At 50.4% G+C, this 13898-nt stretch overlaps 1 protein-coding gene across 10 annotated transcripts in view; it reads right to left on the reverse strand.

Moving 5' to 3' along the window:
• Nucleotides 1–516: 516 nt before the first annotated feature.
• Nucleotides 517–13898, reverse strand: part of Arhgef10l (Rho guanine nucleotide exchange factor 10 like) — a 145770-nt gene continuing 132388 nt past the window's right edge. For all 10 annotated transcript variants that reach the window (XM_029539498.1, XM_029539497.1, XM_021199843.1 and 7 more), the window contains 3 exons: nucleotides 8092–8266; nucleotides 2791–2913; nucleotides 517–1562 (listed from right to left, as the gene is read on the reverse strand). In XM_029539498.1, the coding sequence (XP_029395358.1) occupies nucleotides 1021–1562; nucleotides 2791–2913; nucleotides 8092–8266 (840 nt within the window). In that variant the 3' untranslated portion in view covers nucleotides 517–1020. The remainder of the gene's footprint in view (nucleotides 1563–2790; nucleotides 2914–8091; nucleotides 8267–13898) is intronic.

Raw genomic sequence — 13898 nt, forward strand, 5'->3', positions numbered from 1 at the left:
ACCTCTCCGGCAGCCTGCCATGGGCACGCCTGGTATTCATCAATGTCTCCAGACTGGGGAGCTGCCCCTCCCTTGGGCCCCAGCCGCCGAGGAGGCCACGGGCTAAGCTCTTCTGCTTCAGACACCAGATGCTAGGCCCTCTCAGAGCGAGGAGACCAGTCTTCCTCTAAGAGGCCTCAGAGAGCACCCAAAAGCCCCTCCTCCAGCAAGCAAGCCTTCCTCCATGATGAAGACGATGGTCATGGATGCGCCCCAACCCGTTCACAACTCGGCAGGGCTCTTCCGGCCACACCCGAAATGCGGCCAACACACGTCAGCCCAAATCACTAATATGCAAATTAGGTAGCTGATAGTAGTTATTGATTACTGCCTTGGACAAAGCCAGAGGGAATGTGTTCTTGGGTGGCCTCCAGCCTGGCCCCAGCTTTGGTCCTTCATGTCAGAGCAGGGTGGACCTTGGTCCCCAACATCCCGTCTGTGTCCCATCCCCACGACATCCCATAAACCCCACAGGGCCCACATATATCTTGCCTTTTATTCCAGCATCTCCCAGAGACCCATTATGTACAGATCATATTTATATACATATAATATACATCGTATATACGTATTTATATATATATTTATAGTCACACGCTCAGACACTCACACATACACTCCTCCTGGAGGGGCCCGCCCACCTCGGAGCCTCACTCAGCCCCAACAAAAGGTTCTAGGTTCAGCAGGCAGTGGTGAGGTTTTATGTTTTTTGCTTCAAAACAAAACAAAACAAAATGGCCATATTCTCTGTGTGTATCCTTCTGTTCCCCCAAGACTCTAAAAAAACCCTTCCCCAAAACATTCTAAATTTTTTTTTTCCAGAGGTTCCTCCTCTGCTCTTCCAAAGGCCTCAGTGGAGAATCCAGGCCTGTCCTGTGGCCTGGGCAGGTCCCTGAGGAAAATCCAGGTGGGCCAAAAGGGTCCCGGCATGTCCACAGTGATCCAGCTGCCCTGTGACCTCCAGATGGGCAGTGTGGACAGCTATAGAGCCAAGGGCACCTGCCAGATGAGAAGTGTGCTGTCTGTCTCGCTGCACGGGGCCGGCCGCCCACTCAGGCCTCCTGGAGCACCGCCGAAATGGCGATAGCCTTGTCCACCAGAGATGATAGCCACAGAGCAGATCTCTTTGCGGTGGGCGTCACGGGCACAGGGCCGGCTCCGGACCCAGACGTCAGGATCATCGGCCATCTCATAGATGGACCCGTCCTCCTCACTGTGTTCCAGAGCCGAGCCATCGGCAGGAGCTGGCTCCCGCACAGACAGCAGGGGCCCGGGGAGGTGGGCCGTGGAGCGCAGGCGGTATTGAAGCAAGATGCCTTTCTTGCGGGTCAGCTCCCGAGCCGTGTGGCTGTCAGGCCCAGGCACAGTTTCATGAGCCTGCCCGTCCGGCTTGTCCTCCTCGGCCTGTGGTCCCTCAGCCTCTTCCTGGTCACTCCGCAGGATGTCAGGGGCCAGGATGCTCATGGCCACAGCCAGGAAGGCCACAGGTCCACAGTGACCATTGAGAGACACCATGCCTTTCCCTGTGAGAAAGAGCAGAGGCCCAAGAAGGCCCAAGAGATCAGGGCATTAAGAGAGACACCCAGAGACTTCGGGAGAACTTTCTGGGGTTGGACATTTTCTTCTGCCATCTATGCTATCACCTTACCAGAGGTAGGATCTGTCTACACCATGTTCCATGGTGTGACTTTACGAAGTGGAGGCGTCCTCCATCTCCAATGTGAGATAGCATCACTGATAACTTCCTTTTAGCTCCAGGAAACCAAGTCTTTTTATTTTATTTTTTTAAATTTTATTAATTTAATATATGAGTACTCTGCTGCCTATACATCTGCAGACCAGAAGAGGGCATCAGATTCCCCCTATAGATGGTTATGAACTACCCTGTGGTTGCTGGGAATTGAACTCAGGACCAACTGGAAGAACAGCCAGTGCTCTTAACCGCTGAGCCATCTCTCCAGCCAGAAGCTGAGTCTTACGTCAGGCTCTACAGCTCTTCCTTCCAGCCGCGCTCCAGCAGCCACAGGGCACCCTGACTGCATCCTTCCAAGGAACCTGGCACTCGGCTACTCCTTAGTCTTCCTCCACCACAGCCCCCACCGCTGCCTGGTCCGTGACTGTCCTGGTCATGACCTGCCCCATTCATCCCCCTGTCCCACCCCCAGCCTGGTGCCTCCTTGTATGCAACCACTGATCTAGTAAGTGTATCATGAAGACAGGAAAGACAGGATGCCCAGAAGTCTGAGAGTCTGGAAGAGGACAAAGCTCTGGCATGGCGGCCCAGGGCTGTCTCCTCCCTCTTACCTCTGTGCTCAGTAGCAACTACAGAAGACCCCCATCTTCCCTTTCAGGGCCGAGACAAAGGGAACCAGAGCTCCACTGTCTAAACACCAGGGGTTCTCCCTGACCCTGCTTCTGGGCCTAGGGTTACAGATCAGGGCAGACTGGCTGCCATATCTGATGTGGGGCCATCTCCAGAGCCCACACTGACTTCTACCTGTGAAGCCCTGCAGGGCTCGCAGAGCCTCTGCCATTAGTCAAGTGTCTCAGCCAATCCTCAGACTCTCTGGCCAGTGTGAGCTACTCCACCCAGATCAGGAAACTAAGATCCATTAGGTAGGAGAAGCCTGGGGTACCATTTTACTACGTCCTGGCTAAGGCGAGAGCGACAGAGAGGCTGGACTCTGTGGGAAGTGCAGAGGTCTAGACCCAGTTCCCTCCCCCATCCCTGAAGCCAAGCCCCACACCCACCTGTGATCTTGGGGATGCCCTCCAGTCGGGGTACAGGCAACAGGACAATGACACCCTGGTCAGTGCCTACCCAGAGCAGACCCTGGCAGATGAGGAGGCTGGTGACACATAGGTGCTTTTGGCCTGCAGAGAGAGGAGACACGGGCTCAGTTCATCCAGATGAGGGAGCTGTACAGCCCATATTTTCCCCCAAGACAGGGTAGATGGTGCTGTGGTTAGAGCACTAGGTGTGTGGGCACCCAGTCAGACCTCAGTTCCCCATGTATAAAAGGGATGGTTGTGAGGACACAGTAGGGTAATAATGCCATAGGACATTGTGCCTGCCCCGTGTGGGCTCTGTGTGTAGGGGTTCAGTTGCCTGGCACACAGGATTAGTCAGCATCCATGCAATGGCCACACACAGCAAGCCAGGGTGCAAGCCCCCAGCGAAATGCAGGTGGGACAGTCTGCAAAGGACAAGTAGAAGCTGGCATTAGTGCATGCACTCTTGGGGACCAGGGCAGAGCCTGTGAACAGGCCTACTGCCAGCAAATGGGTGGATGGCTAGGTGGATAGACAGATGAATAGATGGATAAGTGAGTGAACGGAAGGTACATCAGTCAGTGGGTGAGTGGAGGGATGGATGAACGGACGGACAGATGATTGAGTGGGTGGGTGGGTGGATGGATGAGTGGATGGGTGGGTGGATGGATGGATGGATGGATGGATGGATGGATGGATGGATGGATGGACAGACGAATGGATAGATGAATGAGTGGATGAATGGGTAGATGAATGGGTGGGTGGGTAGAAGGATGGGTGGGTGGATGGATGGATGAATGGGTGGGTAGATGATAGGTGGGTAGATGAATGGATGAATGGATCGGTGGGTGGGTGGATGGATGGATGGATGGATGGAAGGATGGAAGCATAGATGGGTGGATGTTGGATGAATGGATAGGCAAATGAATAGACAGATTGACAAGTATGCAAATGAATGGACAGATGATTAATGGATTAACCAATTGATCAGTGAATAGATGGCAGGGAGCAAGGAAGGAAGAATGAATGGAAGGAAAGAAGGATAGATGGATAAGTATGTGGACAGACATATTGGCAAGTATCTAGATGGATGGGTTTGTAGGTAGGTAGATAGATAGATAGATAGATAGATAGATAGATAGATAGATAGATAGATAGATAGATAAGTAGATAGATGCATAGATGGGTGGACAGATGAGAAGAAGAGTGGGTTGGTAAGTAGATGAGTGGACACACACACACACACACACACACACACACACACACAGTTAAGCACAGCTTGACCACTGGAGATAGAGTAGTATTCATAATTACTTAAAGGCTCTTATGTGCTAAGATCAGCTCCATCCCAGTTGCAAACCCCAAAATAACAAGGTCAAGACAGGGAGCTGTGGCTCTGCTGGATCCCACATGCCTCCCCCTCCTTCCCATAAGCTCCTGAGACCCCAGGGGCCAGCAGGAGGTGGTACCCAAAACATCTTCATCCCAACCACAGCAGAAGTTGATTGACAGGTGGAAGGAGAACGAGACAGGAGGCCAAAGAGCCGAGAGGCGAGAAACTGCTTCATCTGCAGACCCCGTTCCAGGGCCCCTCTCCTCCTTCCGCCTCAAGGAAAAGAGCAAGACACTTCACAAACAGTCCAAAAGAAAAAAATTCTAATGGTGGATAAATATTTGATCATAGAGACTTAATACACAGGGCTCTGCTCACCATGGCCGCCTATCTGGAGATATACAACTTTTAAAAGCTCAGGCTCTCGGAGAACATTTTATTAATGACCTGTCTAGTTAAAAGGAGGAGGGAGGTTAGGGTTTAAAAAAAAAAAATGCATTAATACCAGTCGGGTACTCGAGTGGAAGGAAGGGTGGGGGAAGGAAGTGTGATAAATTTTTTAACACGCCCTAAAAAAAATCCACACTTAGAGGAAGAACAAATTTATTACTAATTATGCAATTATTTCATTTGGTGGTGTGGGGGAGAGAAAAAATACTTAAAAGCCTGTTTTAAATATCTCTAGTAAAGAGTTTTAAAACCCCATTCGGCTTTTCTTCCTCCAGGGCACCGTGTGGGGTGGACGGGAAGCCACCCTCTGCCCGCTGATTCCTGCCACAGTGCCTGGCTCCAGCCCAGCTTGGGGGGCGGGGACTCTCAGCTCAGCGATGTTAGATACCCAAATTGGCTAAGCAGGGATGGCCAAGACTAGAGGAGACTGAGGTCTGTGTAGGGCTCAGACCCAGGAGAGCACCCCCTGCCTGCTCACACACAGCTGGCACCTTGAAGAAGACACTGACCTAGAAACTCAAGCTAGGCAAAGAAGCCCTGAAGGAGAGACCTGGTGATGGGCCAGCGTGAAGGGACGTAAGGGTAACCGCGAGGCTAGCAAGAACGGTGGTAGTAAATGTCCCTGTCAGGAATGAGACTTCTCATGACAAGAACTCCCGAGTGACAGATGGGGATGGAGGAGTTGACCACCATTTCCAGGCAGAGCGTGGGATTCAACAAGAATCCGACTCTGAGGTACAGACCGGTCAAGCTCAGACTCAACCCTTTGCATCCATGGAGAAGCTGAGGCTCAAGAGAAGATGTGCCCACCACCTGACCAGCAGAGTGGGCAGGCTTGGAAACAACCACACTTACCTGTGGTGCCTCCCCTTTAAAAGCCAGGGATACACTGTGGGGGTCCTCAGGTGTGTCAGTCATGGGACCCACTGGGGCTGCGCTTCTCCACCCCCAGCCGATCCACCCCCAGCCTGGCCTCTGACAGCTTAAGCTGCTTTCTCTAGCTTTCCTCTGCCCCAACTAGACAAGACTCCGGGGATTTTCAAAAGCCCATAAGATTAACCATTTTTTCCATTGTTCCATTATCTTGAAATAATTTAGCTATCAAGATAAATGCAGAAGTATTTCTATGATACGGAGAATTTTTTATTGTGTTGTATAATGGATGAAACTAGTCCGCCTCCCACCCCAGCCTTTCGGGAAATAAGAGTCAAACTGGAAGACGGGAGAGGAAAAAGCGGAAAGAAAAGGACCAAGAGTAACACAGGGCTCTGATGCAGGGGAATGGTGCAAAAGGGGGTTGTTCCCATCTCAGCCATGTAAAACACCAACCTTGCTATGGGATTTCACCCTCAAAAATCCCTCAGGACTGCACCCCAACACATAGAGGAACCAGAGCACTCAGTGGCTAAGCCAGGACTAAACTCTGAGATTGTGTGTGTGTCTGTGTGTATCTGTCTGTCTGTCTGTGTGTGTGTTTGTGTGTCTATGTATTTGAGTGCCTGTGTCTGTATGTCTATTTGTGTGTGTGTCTGTGTGTATCTGTCTGTCTGTCTGTGTGTGTGTTTGTGTGTCTATGTATTTGAGTGCCTGTGTCTGTATGTCTATTTGTGTGTGTGTCTGTGTGTGCATCTGTGTACATGTCTGTGTGTGCCTGTGTGTGTCTGTGTATGCCTGTGTGTGTCTATGTGTGTGTCTATGTTTCTCTGTCTTTGTTTATGTGTGTCTCAGTGTGTGTGTGTGTGTGTGTATGTGCATGTGTCTGTTTATTTGTATCTGTGCGCATGTGTCTGTGTATTTGTGTGTTTCTGTGTGTGTGTCTGTGTATGTTTGTGTATTTGTGTGTATGTGTGTATGTCTATATATTTGTGTGTTTCTCTTTTGTGTATGTGTGTTTATTATGTATGTCTGTGTGTTTGTGTGTATGTATCTGTGTGCATGTGTCTGTTTATTTGTGTCTGTGTGCATGTGTCTGTGTATTTGTGTGTGTGTTTCTATGTGTGTGTCTGTTTATGTTTGTATATTTGTGTGTCTGTATGTATCTGTGTATTTCTGTGTGTGTGTATGTATCTCTGTGTTTATGTATGTCTCTGTGTGTTTCTGTGTGTGTGTGCGTGCATATGTCTGTGTATCTGTGTGCGTGTGTGTCCCTCCTCCCTATCACATAGCAGGACTCTGAGTCACTGCACCACAAGGTATAGAACCCTGCTGAGAACAGCTATGTCCGCCTCTGTAACTTGGGGACCATCTACAGCTTGCAGGCTTGGAGCACAGTGGTATGCCATCCGCAGAGCTTTGTTCAGCATGGGGCTCTGGCAGACTGGCACCTCTCAGTGCTGCCAGAGTCATTGATGCTACCTAGCTTGTTAATGGCCAATCAATCCTGGGCAATGCCCTGATTGGTCAGAGTCATGGCTGGAGCTAGAGATCAGATCTCAGGAGAGGACACAGGCCCTCAGACCCCAAGGTGCTGTCCAGCAAGCCTTCCCTAAGTCTGTGAAGGTTGGTTTTCAGCTCAGCTCAAACCTACCCCCAGCCCTGCCACAGCCTGTCTGCCAGACCCTGGGGACAGTGTCACTGTTTCCCTCCCCAGAGCCCATCCAGTTTCCTAGCCAACAAAGTCAGCTCTGCCTAAGGTGCTCGGACTGGACAGAATGGTCATCCTCCTTGACCAGCCCCAGGTTGAGTGGACTGGTAGAAGCTGGGACGGTGAGGGGAGATGGTAGGAGGGGAAGCCAGAGCCTGGAGCTCCATGGGTATCCCAGAAGTCAGTGGAAGGGAGAATGGACCAGGGCCTCTGGGTCTCCAAAGCAGCCCCTTCATACGGGCAGCAAAACTGTGAAGCAATGGAAGTCAACTCCTCAGAGATTTCAGAGGGGTGAGGTGGGGGTGGTGTGAGCCCCAATGGTAACCCTTCCTGCCTCACCCCCTCATCTCACGGACAGCTCTGGAAGAGGGAACAGAAGCACACTTCCATAGACAACCAGGAGTAGCCATCCAAACTCTTCACCCCCAGGGTGCCCCCAAACCTGATGAATAACAAATGTGCAAAGGTATGTATGTATGTATGCCTTTCTTCAGGAAAGTTCTATGGAACGAGACAAATCGGGGCCTCATCTCCTGCCCACAAGCTCTGAGTCAGAATCAGGCTTTGGTCACCCCAAGCAGAGGGACAGTGTAGACAGCCTCGGTCCCCTGCCCAACATGGGTTTTTGGTACCAGCTCCTAGCACGGGAAAGCCCACATGGCGTGGAGCCCACCTCCTGAGAACCGCACCTGCTCGGATGGTACAGAGAGCACAGAGGGTCAGGAATCGGAGCGTTGATAGCACAGGCCTGGATATAAATCCCAGCCCCACCGCTTCCCGTTCACCAGGAACCTGTTTTCAAGGCTGCTCAAGGCTGCCCTGGCAGTTAATGAGCTGGGATGCCCACTATACAGCCCCCTGTTGGCACCCATGAGTGTCTGTCCCCTCATCTCAGCTAGGTGTGCAGCCTCACCTGGCAGGAGGAAGGTGGTCCTGGTGGCGATGTTGATCTCCTGAAGGTGCTCCAGAGTCTCGGTGTGGAAGAGACGGATGGAAGAGCCAGAGGAGAAGGCCATCCAGACACCGCTGCCGGCTTTCACCATGTGAGTGACACTCACCGCCTCATCCTGGTGCGCCTCGAAGCTTTGCTGCACACAGAGGGGATGGGGGTATCAGGACCAGCTGCCACCCTGCCTTGCCCCCCTGAGCCCCATTCTCCAGGGTCAACTATTCCCACAGTCCTCGGGAGCACAAGCTAAGCAAGGCTCTGCCTGGACACCCGTCTGCACCAGGCCGGCGAAGCTCGGTGTGCTGCACAGATCTGCACCTATCAGGAATCAAGTTTCCAGTGCTGACAGATTGTGACAGTGTAAATGCCCCTCCTGACAAGAGAGACTACAGACAATCAATGTGACAGGGACAGAAGGCAAAGGTGCACGCTTGGCTCTCGAGTGGAGACCCAACCCCAACACACATGGGGCTCCTTCCAGGGAAAGATGGAGCCACCACCTGGAGGAAGCTGATGCTACATGCATAGTTTTTGTCTTTGAGACAGGATCTTGCTATATAGCCCTGGCTAGACTGATACTATGTAGCCCAGGCTGGCCTCCAGCTCATGATTTTCCTACCTCAGACTCCTAATTGCTAGGATCATAGGCCACATCCAACTATATATATTATTTAAAGTAACCATGGCAACCCACAGACCGAGCCGGGAAGGAGTTGGGGGAGTGAGTCAAATTCTCATCTCTCATAGCGTGGTGAGGGCAGAGCAGGGCAAGAGATAATGTTCAAAATCAAGAGAGCAAGAGCTCTGGAGGAAATGAGGAAGGGGTGTGGACTGAAGTCAGAGCAGGAGTCTCTTCTTCTGAGAGGCAGGACAGGGAAGAGCGCAGGAGAACGACTCCATGCCACTGGACTTGCTCCTCACAGGCAGGAGTCTCACTGATCTCCACTGAACAACACAACCACAAAGCCCGCCAGGATACAGACTGGCCAGGCGGCTCAGGCAGTGAGGTGTGCACCATGCAAGCATGGGTGTGCACCTTGCAAGCGTGGGTGTGCACCGTGCAAGCGTGAGGATCCAACGTTGAGCCCCAGCATCTGTGTTTTTATAGTTCTGTCTTCTGTGAGATTTCCCCCTAGGCTACTGTGATGCTATGTAATACAACGCCACTACTGCAGAGGCGGAGACCTGGAACTCTCCGGCTACTCTTCATTTTCAAAACCAGTGAGAGGCACTGTCTCAAATGGGGAAAAAAAAAAAAAAGGATAGAACCTGAAGAATGATATCCAAAGATGTCCTCTAGCTTCCACACAAGCATATCCATACACAGTGCATGCACATGCATGCATGTGTGCACACGCACACACAAAACTGTGCATGTGCATTCATGTGCACATACACATATACACACGTGTGTGCACTCACATATACACAAGTGCATGCACACACAAAACCATGCACATGCATGTATGTGCACATGCACACATATACACAAGCACATGCATACACATGTACACACACAAAACCATGCACATGCATGCAGGTGCACACAAATATATGCACATAGATGCATATGCACATGCACATATACAAGTGCATGCACTTGCATACACACACACAGAGCAGAAGTGTCTGACCCTCAGACCGGCAGAGTGTGTGGTCTCTACAGGGTGGGGCATTCCCTAGGATGAAGAAGGGAACTGTCTCCTCCCTCAGACTGGGGGTTCTGTCTAAGCACTCCTGAGGTGCATAGGAGGGGCTTCTCAGGGAATCTAAGCTGCCATGGAGCCAGGCCTGGGCCATGCAGTACACAGCAGACCTGTCACTCAGGGCCTGCAGCCCGTCTCTGCTAAACCAGCCTGGTCCAACGACACTCAGCAGGCAGCAGTAAGCACAAAGCCCCGTCCTGGTTTCGACTCCTGCTCCCATTGGGACACCAGGGAGACAGTGGGTTGGGGCAGGGAAAGCAGAGGCCTCACAACTATGAACACAAGGAAATAGTGAGACTGTTGGGGTCGAGTTGGGGGTGACCACAGCATCCAGGACCCAGATCAAAGAGGCCCAGGGCCAATCAAAGCAACGCTGGGTATCAAGCTAGTTATGAGGAACCTGGATCCTAGTGTGCAGCTTTCTGTTTTTATTTCTTTTCCTTTCTTTTTTTCTTTTAGATGTTTTTATTTGTTATATGTAAGCACACTGTAGCTGTCTTCAGACACACAGAAGAGGGCATTGGATCCCCATTACAGATGGTTGTGAGCCACCATGTGGTTGCTGGGAATTGAACTCAGGACCTCTGGAAGAGGGTGGAGAGGCTTGTCCCTGTAATCCTGGTACTCAGTAAACTGAGGCAGTTCAAGGCCAGAGTAAGCTACACAGTGGGATGCTGGAGTGATAGCTTAGCAGTTAAGAGCATGTGCACGCATTCACACTCATGTGCGCGCGTGCACACACACACATACACAAACACACAAACATATAAGACATGCACTACATGCATGCATACACACAGAGAGAGACATATGTGCATTACATGTATGCACACAGAGACATACATGCATTACATGTATGCACATACATACATATATACATACATACAGAGACATATTCATTATATGAATGCATGCACATACATACAGAGACATACATGCATTATATGTATGCATGCAGACATATGTGCATTACATATATGAATGTGCACATATACACAGAGACATACATATAATACATGCATGAATGCACACATACACTCAGAGACATAGTGCATTATATGCATGCATGCACACAGAGACATACATGTATCATATGTACGCATGCCCCCCCCCACAAAGCACCCGAGTTCAGTTCCCAGCACCCACATCACACAGCTCACAGCCACCTGTAACTATAGCAGCAACAAATCTGACAACCTCTTCTTGCCTCTGTGGACACCTGCACTCACATGTGCGTGCACACACACACACACACACACACACACAATTAAAAATAAAACAAATCTTTAAAATACAAAGTGGGAGCACATTACTAAATAGAGAAAGCAGGCCCCAGGAGGGCAGGGTCTCAACCCCTCCGTGACTGACCTAGTGTACACTTCTCTTTGTAAATATACTGGGACAGAAAGAATCTGCCTCTCGGGGTGCTGAGGACTCAGTGGAAAAGGAATGTGTTACACCTCGAGGGCCCCTGCATGCTGCTGTGTAGTACCACCGTGACACAAGTTCCGCCCCCCACCCACGGTGTCTGCCTCCACAGCCTCTGGACACCCAGCCAGGGCCACCCACGCTGCCGGTTCCAGGTGAGCGATCTTCTGAGAAGGTGCTGACACAGTCGGTCCTGTAATATTTATGTGCCTCCAGGTGACGCTTCTGCGCCGCTGCCATAAATTCCCAGGGTGATGTGCTCAGCACTCAAAGTCATTAGAGCCAGAGATGACGTGAGGGGCCGGGAGGTTGGCTGAGTGGGGGAGCAACCCAAGAAGGGTAGGCAGTAGCTTAGCGTCTACTTCTATTCACCAACAGGGCACCAGGCCTCTCCTGAGTCAGACAGGGCACTGGACACAAGTACCCTACTGACACAGAAAAGACAGCAAACAAGTCCAGAAAACAAGCCCAGACTGGCTGAGTGGGGCACGAGTGGAACCCATCTCTTCAGCCCTCTCTCAGAGGCTCAGAGCTCAGCCCTAGCATTCATTCAAGGTCCGGACTAAAGAGGTTCTTGCCTCTTTAAGTCACCATGAACCAGCTGGTCCCGAGAAGCCTAGTCGTGGGCCCAGGGATGGATTGCCCATGAAACACTGGCCCATGCCCCAACAACACTGCCCCTTCAATCCTTGAGGACGACCACAGGGTGGGCACCATCTTTCACCATTGTTGGAGGCAAAATCAGCGTTCCAGGCAAACCATCGTTCAAACAATAGGTGTCATCGCTCCACTCGCTGGCCAGCGGGCAGACTGGGAATTTCGACTCCAGACTGCTGGGCCCAGTGTGCAGGGAGGGCATCTTGTAGAAGCTATCATAAAAGTGCCTCGCCTGTCTTAATCTGCTCCGTTCTTATCAGCCCTTCCGGGCCAGCGCAACAGAAGGAAACATTAAAGTAGCATTTGTAGAGTTGGATGGCGGAGAACAGGTGGGAAGCCACACCCCTAACCTGGGAGGCCACACCCCTAACCTGGGAGACCATGCCCCTAACCAGAGTAGCCAATTCACTCTGGAACCCTGGGACATTGTCATCCTGGGAAAGCCAAGGTGGCTGGTCAGTCAGATGAGACACAGTTCCCATACTCTGGCTGGTGTGATGTTCCTGACTTGCCTCCCACGATTGACCGCAAGGACTCAGCCAGAAAAAAAACAAAAACAGAACAAACAAACAAACAAACAAACAAAAAATGACATGAAGGCTTGAGACGTAGCCACCTCATTCTTAGCAGAATGGGAGGGGAACCACGCATTTCTACTGAATGGCTGACGCCCCCAGCTCAGGGGCACTGCGGGGACAGGCAGACAAATGGCCCCACCAGCCACTGTTCAGTTTGGAAGGAAATGTCAAGACTTAAGTGTTGTGGAAATATCTTTCTAGAAAAAAAAAAAAAGGGGGGGGGGCCATTTTTTCTAGTATCTCAAGAGTCTGTCTGACTGCTGCCCCCCAAATGTTTAAGATTCCCACCCTATTCTTTAAGCATATGACCCCTTGTGGGTCATCATGTTCCAGTGACGGCCCCCACGTCCGTGAGCATATGGACTTGGTGAGTTACTTTAAAATAAAATAATAATTTACAAAAATTAGGGCATGAAGGTCAGAGGAGTGGACCTGGGGGGGAGAGTTGGGAATAAATATGATCAAAATACATTGTATATACATATTAAATTCTCAAAGAATAAAAATATAGAGCTGGTGAGATGGCTCAGCCGTTAAGAACACTGACTGCTCTTCCAAAGGTCCTGAGTTCAAATCCCAGCAACCATATGGTGGCTCACAACCATCCGTAACAAGATCTGATGCCTCCTTCTGGAGTGTCTGAAGACAGCTACAGTGTAATTACATATAATAAATAAATAAATCTTTAAAAAAAAAAGAAGAAGAAGAAGACTGACTGCTCTTCCAGAGCTCCTGAGTTCAATTCCCAGCAACCACATGGTGACTCGCAACCATCTGTAATGAGATCTGATGCCCTCTTCTGACACACAGGTGTACATGCAGGTAGAGCACTCGTATACATAAAATAAATAAATCCTTTTAAAAAAAAAGAATAAAAATGTATTTTAATAAGATAAATAAAATTCAATAAACTCTGGGCTGGAGCGATAGCCCAGTGGCTGAGGGTGTACACTGTTCTTACAGAGGATCCAGGCTCATTCCTGGCTCCCATGTTGGGCGGACCACAACTGTCTATAACTCCAGCTCCAAGGGGTCAGAGGTGGTCTGTGGCTATCTGGAACACATACAGTACATGTACGTGCATGCAAAAGTACTCACGCATAATTTTTTAGGTTAAAAATATTTTTGAAAAAGCAAATCCTATCCCAGGGCTAGGGCTGTGTGGCTCAGTGGCAGACTGCTCACTCAGCGTGTGTGAGGTCCTGGGTTCAACTCACAGTGCAGAAAAAAAAATAAGTAAAATTCCGCACTAAGTCTCGCTTGTTGCTAAGTCCTCAAGCTGGGTGCAGATGCTTACGGTATGCTTACGGTGACCTCAGTGATAGCCTAGACCAAGGCATTCAGAAGGTGCCACTGCAAAGATGTGTGCCATGCGCCATGGCTGTACCAGTGTTTCCCTTAC

Source organism: Mus pahari, chromosome 6 (genome assembly GCF_900095145.1).
Source record: "Mus pahari chromosome 6, PAHARI_EIJ_v1.1, whole genome shotgun sequence".
NCBI classification, from domain to species: domain Eukaryota; kingdom Metazoa; phylum Chordata; class Mammalia; order Rodentia; family Muridae; genus Mus; species Mus pahari.